The sequence below is a fragment of the Phytophthora infestans genome, genomic scaffold (assembly GCF_000142945.1).
Source record: "Phytophthora infestans T30-4 supercont1.43 genomic scaffold, whole genome shotgun sequence".
Lineage (NCBI taxonomy): Eukaryota > Oomycota > Peronosporomycetes > Peronosporales > Peronosporaceae > Phytophthora > Phytophthora infestans.
The window spans coordinates 358,431-366,220 of record NW_003303716.1 but is presented as its reverse complement, the minus strand read 5'-3'; the positions used below and the strand labels follow the sequence as shown (position 1 = coordinate 366,220).

The window sequence follows — 7,790 nt, the reverse complement described above, 5'->3', positions numbered from 1 at the left end:
CGTGGATGAAAAAGTGGCGTTGGCGTTTCTAAAGGCTACGGACTTTGCGGTCTCTGTTCTTACGTATCAAACGATATCTCAGAAGCCTTCATGGCTCATACAGCTTGTAGAGGACCTCACTGATGTTGAGAATACGGCAAAAGACTCGAAAGTGGCGACAGTGCTGGCGCCAGTGCAAAAATGTCGGGATGACCTTGTCACGTACTGTAGTCGTGATAATTGCGATTCTCTGGAAACTATGGCGAATTACGTGATTTTTGATTGAACGCCACCGCGGAGTTCAAGCGAATCAACTGCTTCCTTATCTCTTAACGTTATTGAGGAAATATATCTGCGATTGTACTGATTATCAGCTGAGTCAAGATGTGGTGGGAGAAGCACCGCGGACAGAGGAGGAATGGATACGTTTCAGGGAAATTGGCTACAAATTGGCCAATTGGATGCAAATTCTATCGAGAGCGCAAGTCAAGTGCTCGAAAGTTGACGCGCTTTTGGTCAGTAGTTATTTTCGCGAGTTTGAAGCTCGGTTTCCTGGCGCATTACCTGCAGTCCTGCACGAGTACGTGTCTTTATTTTTATTACTTGATATTTTTATTGAACTAACTAAATTATTTATTTTTATTGTGACAGGAGTTGGTGTCAGATAACTGGTACCGTGGGGGTAAAGAAACAAGACAACTATGAGGCCAGTCTGGGGTTTCAACGACAGACACGTACGGCTGTTCAGCAGAGTAGTGCTCTTGTACCAAACGAAACGCTACTTGTGGCTAACGATGAGCCAAAGCCTCTTGCCAAGAAAGCTCAAATCATGAAAGTGGCCATTTACTGTACTCGAGATGCTGACTTGAAAGAGGGTCGAGACAGCACCATTAGCAATGAAATGCCAAGGTGCTGCGACAAAAGCTTGTTGGACTGCTTTAATGGAACGGATGCCTGTTTGAAAGACATCGAGCGGGCTTCATGGGACAAATCAAACCCGGACAAACTTCAATCTGCCGTACGAAACCTCGGGGAGAAGCTTCGAAGCATATGCGCTTTTAAAATATCCCGACAGAATACCGAGGAACCTTTGATCTGGCAAGAAGAGTCCTGGAAAAAATTCAACGACATTGGTCTCGTGTTATCTCATTGGTTGAAGCGAGTCGGAAAATCTCTGGACGGATATAAACGGTCTATGACCAAAGAGTTGATTCAGATCAGCTCCATGTTTCCGGGACAAGTGGTCGAGTCGCTTCTAACGTACGTTATTAGCAATGTATTATCTGTGGTTCTTCGGGTTTAATTAGCTGACTTTGTGTGATAGTTTCTACGTTAGTGAAAATACCCGTGGTAGGCTTCGTGCTGCGTCATGCCGAATATACCGAATGGACGAGGGTGCGTACACAAACTGCGGTATCAAAAGAGCTCGTGACGACCCTGACATCGTCAGGTACCAATCAAAGCGCATGGGAAGTGAGGAAGTTACTGTGAAGCCGGGTGCCAAAGAGAGGATCATGGCGCATCTTCGTATGGGCAAGGCGATTGCTCACGGCTTGGCATACAGCGACGTATTTAACACAAAATCTTCGAAGAGAATTCAGAACTATCTCGATCAAACACAAGAAACCAACACCCAAGTGTTGCAGCTTGAAGGCCAAGAAATGGGCCCAAACACCTGGCAAACATTTGACAAGGCCATGACTGTGTTGGCTGACGTTGTGTGGCGATCTCCGCTGGAATGTACCACGTATCCAACGATGAAAGCTCTGTTGAGTCAGCTCTCCGCGGTTCTTAAGAGAATTAGAGGCATGGGGAAGCCTGACGAGTCTCTGACTGCTAGTTACAAGAGCTTACAGAAGTATTGGGGTGTTCACTACGTCGATATCTTCCATACGATACGGGCGTTTGCTGCAGAGACAAGTTCCATGCTGGATAGTATGAACTCTGTGCTGTTTGGACTGCGAGTGCATCGCCTCGTTCTGTACTACCGCAATGCGTGTGACGTGTATTTCCACGAACTCAATGGAATCATTTCGTTTGCGAGAAAAAATCAAGTGCGAGTGGAATTATCGGAGATCGGGGAAGTAGTCGATAGCTGGGTCCATCGTGTCTTAGAAGACAGAATTCCACTACAAAAACTGGTGAATGCTGCTGAATTGATCACGCGAATGATTGACGTTCTACCCGGATGTGCACCAGCATCAATTCTGATGTAAGTAGTCCAAGGGAATTGTAGGCGTCAAACAGTATCTGATTTGTCTTCTTGGTGTCTGTAGATTTTAGGAACATTCGCCAAATATACGGGATCATAGAGCCAAGAGCGCTGAGACCAAGTCGTCGTTGATCATTTCCTTCGCTAAGATAGCTGGAAGTAGCGTTTTCACTCGTATAAAGTACCTTTGTCATACTTCATCTAGTTGTCGATGTTCTCTTCTGCTCTGCGTTACCGCTACGTCCACCGCCTGTCCAGCGCTACAGCGTGGCTCACCATCAATCCAATTAAGCCGTATGCTGAATAGTGGCTGCGTGCAATCGGCGGTTTTCTTTTGATCGATGATACGCATCAGTGAAATCAAGTCAAAACGTTTGAAATTCGAGTCTTCTTTTATACTCGCAGCACCAAAGTAAAGACCTCCTAAAGCTAAAACCAGCAATATGTCCTACCGTTGGGGCCAATAAAACTTTTCTGAGTCCTAAACATGCTACGTTTTAGTTAAAACTACCTTCGTGACCTACCGCTGGAGATGCTCTTAGGGCTTGATCCCCAACTTCGCATCGTGGAAATGGGTGTATTCCAACCAAAATTTGAGGTTAGGATTTTGGTGAGGGTCGCCGATGTGGAGTCGCAACAGCTTGTGAACGTCTCGTATGCTCTTTTTTGCGTTAAACCAAGCAGAGAAGATTTCATCGTCAGTTTTTCGTATTTTCTCCGGCAACGTCACCCAAATATTATAGAGTTGAGTCTCGTCCAGCTCGAGGTCTCTCCAAAGCTTGTAGACATTCTCCATGTCCATCCCGCGTCTAGTCAAGAGACCATAGAGATCCTTTGGATGTACGTTCTGCTTCAACAAGAGTCTAGATGCTTCCAAGTCCGACTTCTTCAGTCGAATTCAGCGCGAATAGATATCATCCCCAACTTTCCCTTGCTGAACCCATGCTTTGGTGATTTTATCGTCCGACATGCCGTGTTTGGACACGTCCTTATATTGTACCCGCAGTTGCATGTCGCTCATCTTGGATTTTCCCTTTTTGAACCACTCGTTTAACTTTGACAAACCTGGGAATCCCCTCTCTTCAGACTCGACACCGCTCTTCTCAACATTGACAGACCTTAAGAGTCGGTGACCGGGTATTTCATGGATTCCAGCTTCGGCGGTAGAACGAGGTGAGCCCTGACGATGCTCAGCAACAGCTTCAGAAGCTTGACCATCAAATACAGTGATAGCCAAACAAATTGTAAACAGCAGCACGTATAGCTGACGCATAGTGTTTTGTACTGCAGTCCTGGATCTGGAGAAGAAAATCGAAATGTGGATCTGGACTCCGGCCGGTTGGTTTTGATAATCTAAAAAGCGCAAGCTGCGGAGCTGCTGATTTCTCCCGATCAGGGTGAACAGTCTATCCGGTTCTTGTTTTTGGTCATCAAATATTTCGTTGTCATCACGGGATAAGCTCCCATACTGAAACAAACATAAGTACTTCAAATACAGTCTATCCAATTTGTGCCGTAACATAACGACAATAACGATAACAAACCGTGCACATGGCGAATGAACGTTTTAATAATTTTCAGGTCCTCCAATATGAATAACCATAACAATCCATGGCCGATAATTCTAAAATGAAGAAAGGATCATGCCTCACCTATGTGGTGCTTAAGCAACTCAGGATAGTCGTATGAAACAGGCCTAACAAGCACCAAATCATATTTTTTATCGGCGTTACTTTTGATGAAAGTACTCTCGATTTGAAACACGACATCATTTGGCTCGACCTAAATATTTACTTCGAAGTAGTATTGGGCGAATAACGACAAACATGATGACACATCGATTGCCCATCTAAGGCAAGCGCCCATATTGTGATATCCTGTTGTACTTGATATGATGGAATTTTACCGATCTGGTAGACTTGCTTTTTGCAGTACATGTTTCACAACGCGAAATAACAATACTCCTGCGTCGGTCGTGCTACTGGCTACGAATGTTTTTTGCGTGTCATTTTCACTTAGTGATACCAACGATAAAAATGATACTATTTTTTGAGTTTGTAAATGACCGAATTAACTAGTTTGAAATGAGTTAAGAACGTTAGAATCAATCGAGCCTCCATACGATGTCGTTCGCCGTCTCAAACTTGTCAAATTTGCATTCATCTAAGAATGCCTCGAATGTTAGTAGTGGCAAAACAAAATAAAAACTCATTTGTGTCAGATAAAAGCAACCTTTTTTTTTCTTCAAATCACTAGCTCTAAACAGTATTTAGAACACCCATTATGATAGGTTGGTTGTAACTAAATTGAGATGGCTTGTGACTATGAAGATATTGATCGGAGACTGCATTCTACATCAAGATGTCTGACGAGGAAACGAAAGGAGAAGCGGTCGCGCTTACTGACGAGGAACGCTCTTATGAACAAGCGAAACGTCGGTATAGAGAAGCAGGAAGAGGTGTAGATTCAGCAAGAAAATATCTTGAAAAAGCAAGAAAAAAACTTTGTGATTGGGAGGACAAACATGGCGACGACAATGACAGATATCGTGAGCTGAACCAAGACGTGAAGGATGAGAATGAATTGCTAAAAGATGCCAAACAATTGCTGAAATATGCGAATCAGCTGCTGAATGCTTGTTTTCAACAACTGGAACTGCAACAGCCCATCCTCGAGCCTCCAACAGCCACACCTTTCTCTCCGCTGATTCCAGACGAGGCGCTGCACACGCGCGAAGGAGACCGTAAACGCATGCCTAATGAACCACACCGTGGAGTTAAAAAGCCTCGCTGTGCTCGTAACAGCCGATCCACTACCGCAGAAAAGTTGATGAGGACGATTCGCGACTGCAACGTGAATCATATTTTTGACATGAAGTCGACTGTCGAGTTGCCGTTTCCGTCGTTATGGACCACACCGAATCGTTTTAATGAGCGTACTTTCACGTATCAAGCCCGGTCGAGTTTGAAGCCATTGTATGATAAAATTGTGAACTTGTGGCTGAAAGGCCGCCCTATCACGGTGAAGGTTGCGGGAACAATTGGGTATGGCAAGTCGCACATGCTGGCCGTGTTGGTGCTGCTGCTGCTGAAGCATAAGATCAAGCGCGAAGACGGATCTTTTCCATTTGTGTGCTACATTCCCGATTGTCGGGAATTGTGGGCTAGCGCAGCTGCTGTTGTGACGATTCTGAACCAAATATTGTGTTGAATATGCCAGATTTTAGTGGGAAACTTACAACGATCGAAGATATAAGAGATGTATTGAAGGATCAACGCGTGATTCTTGTGGCCGATCAATGGAACGTTATTGTCGATAAAGATAAAATGTGTCGAATGGCAAGGGAGCGGTTGTTGAACTGTTTCGGCACCTCGCGACGTGTGACGATTCACGGCGCATCAATGGATACCATCACGTGGCGTGAGCTATTTCATAAAAATACCAGTGAGGACCGCAACGAATATAACGGGGGGTTTAATGACGCCGAGTTTGAAGTCTGGCTAGAGAACCATGGGGCAATTTTCACCGTGCATCGTGAAGAATTGGCACTATTGACGGGCAGAGTCCCATCGTTGCTGTCTGTCTTCGCGCGCGTGTACACCGATGGTGATTCTTGGGAGAGAGTTGTACACCGCGTCCAGCTAGACGAGTCTGTGCGCGATTGGATGGCGTTGCTCACGAAATTCTATGCCAACATTGACGCGGATCTAGTGTGGAAGGTATATACGCTATCGGTCAATTCGGTGTCAGACTCCGACATTGTGGATTTTCGCTTCTTCTATAAAGATCGCACGCGTGGTCTCCGTGCCACGAACGAAATTGTAATGCGATTGCTCTACCGCGTGTGGACGATGAAGTCGGCGAATGATGATTTACTGATGCGATGGACTGATCTTCGGTTGCGTTGCTCAAATCTATCGACTCTTGGCTTTAATGTGAAAGAAATAATTAAGGCCAAAATTTGCAAGGAAGGTGTAGTTGGAAAATATCCTCTACTAAACCGTTGGACCATCACGAGGCAGGTTTTTGAACCAATGAACGAGCGCGAAACTTTGACATTGGCGATTGCGAAAAAAAAGAACAAGTCGCGGTGGATCCTCTTGGACCCAAAAACCTTCCATTATCCGGGCGTCGATATGATTTTGGTCACCGATTCGACGCTTGTTGGCATCAACGTGACAATTGGCAAGACGCATTCGCCGCTGTCTCCATTTTTCACTGTGTGGAGGCCCCTTGCTGAATCACACAATATGCTGATCAAAGGAATATTTGTGGCTCCAGACAACTTTGCTCATGAGGAGGACAATGTTGAGATAATTTTTACCAGAAATGTCTACCACGAACTGTGGAAAGAGATTGCGTCGATTATCCATTGAAGATTCAACCTGCACGTGGAAGACTGGTTGTGGTTCGAAGAGGTGCGTTGTCGATCCCTTGGGAAGCTGTGTAATCGTTCTTGCAAGTGTCTGTCGTATACGAATGCGTCCACGTCATACAGTAGGAAACGTACCAGTCCAATCGCGACAACTAGGAAGTCTTTACTCAAATCTAAACCACCACAGTTTCTTGGAAAATGATTATCGTTGCGGCAGTGTCTTTATTACATCTTCCTCACCGACTCGTATTACTATACACTAAGTGCAACGCTTAAAACGTGAATGTAGTCAAAATCCCGTTCGGCATTAAAAAAAGTACTTATTAGAATTCCTTGAAAATATGTATTTTCTAAAGTACTTAACTTGGGTGCAGCTTCACCCAAGTCAAGAGCCATAGTTTTTTTGGTCCCATTTCGAACGATAGCCGCTATACAGTAAGATAAACAGTATTGCGACAGAGTGAAATAATATGATGGAATTAAACAATCGCGAAAAAAAACACTGAAGCGTTGAATAACGGATTCTTCTGCAACATCAAGTGGTTTACGCCAATCATACAAGTCTTGATATTGCACTATAAGATTCGATCTATGTCGGTACGTTGAGCGCTTAATTCGTGTTGAATACGACCGCAATAACTACGAGAGCGGCAGTTGTGGTGCTCACGAATGATACGTGATCTTTCTGCTACATATAGGCGATTCATGAGCGGTGATGCATTGGTGTAGCGAGATGTCGGTGTTGACATCGGGCCGCAAATCCAACCCACCAGATTAACATCGCCGCATTTAGGAGTGATTTTTTTTGTGCTATTGCGACGAACAAGCAATTTCCAGTGTCCGTTTCAATGGATTCAGTTTCCTTTTGACGAAGGCATGGGTTGTCCCGCTGCGCGCTTCGGTTGCGCCATCTAATTCGACATATAGTTGCTGAGTGTCTAACTGCTAACCTCCCAGCGGTTTATCTTTCGTTCGACTACTATCTCAAGCCGTGATCACTGAAATGACGAAGTATCAGCTCGCCATATACAAGCAACCGGTCTCAGTGTTGTGTACCAACCACCAGAGGCACACCACCAGATCGTGCTACCCTGAATCGAGAGCCTCAGCGTTATGCTAAAGATCTCAGATAGTGGCTCTCGTATTTACCGCCGTTCATAATCCCATGAGTAATTACTGCGTACGGGCCAGTATCGCCGGTATGTCCACAGGCCAGGATTTAAA

General features: G+C 45.0%; 1 protein-coding gene across 1 annotated transcript; it reads right to left on the bottom strand.

Annotated features, from left to right (window-relative positions):
- Nucleotides 1–3,089: 3,089 nt before the first annotated feature.
- PITG_16188 (secreted RxLR effector peptide protein, putative) lies at nt 3,090–3,464 on the bottom strand (the record flags this gene model as incomplete). Its single annotated transcript, XM_002897554.1, has 1 exon — nt 3,090–3,464. One exon carries the CDS (start codon nt 3,462–3,464, stop codon nt 3,090–3,092), a length of 375 nt encoding a protein of 124 aa, XP_002897600.1.
- Nucleotides 3,465–7,790: the final 4,326 nt, after the last annotated feature.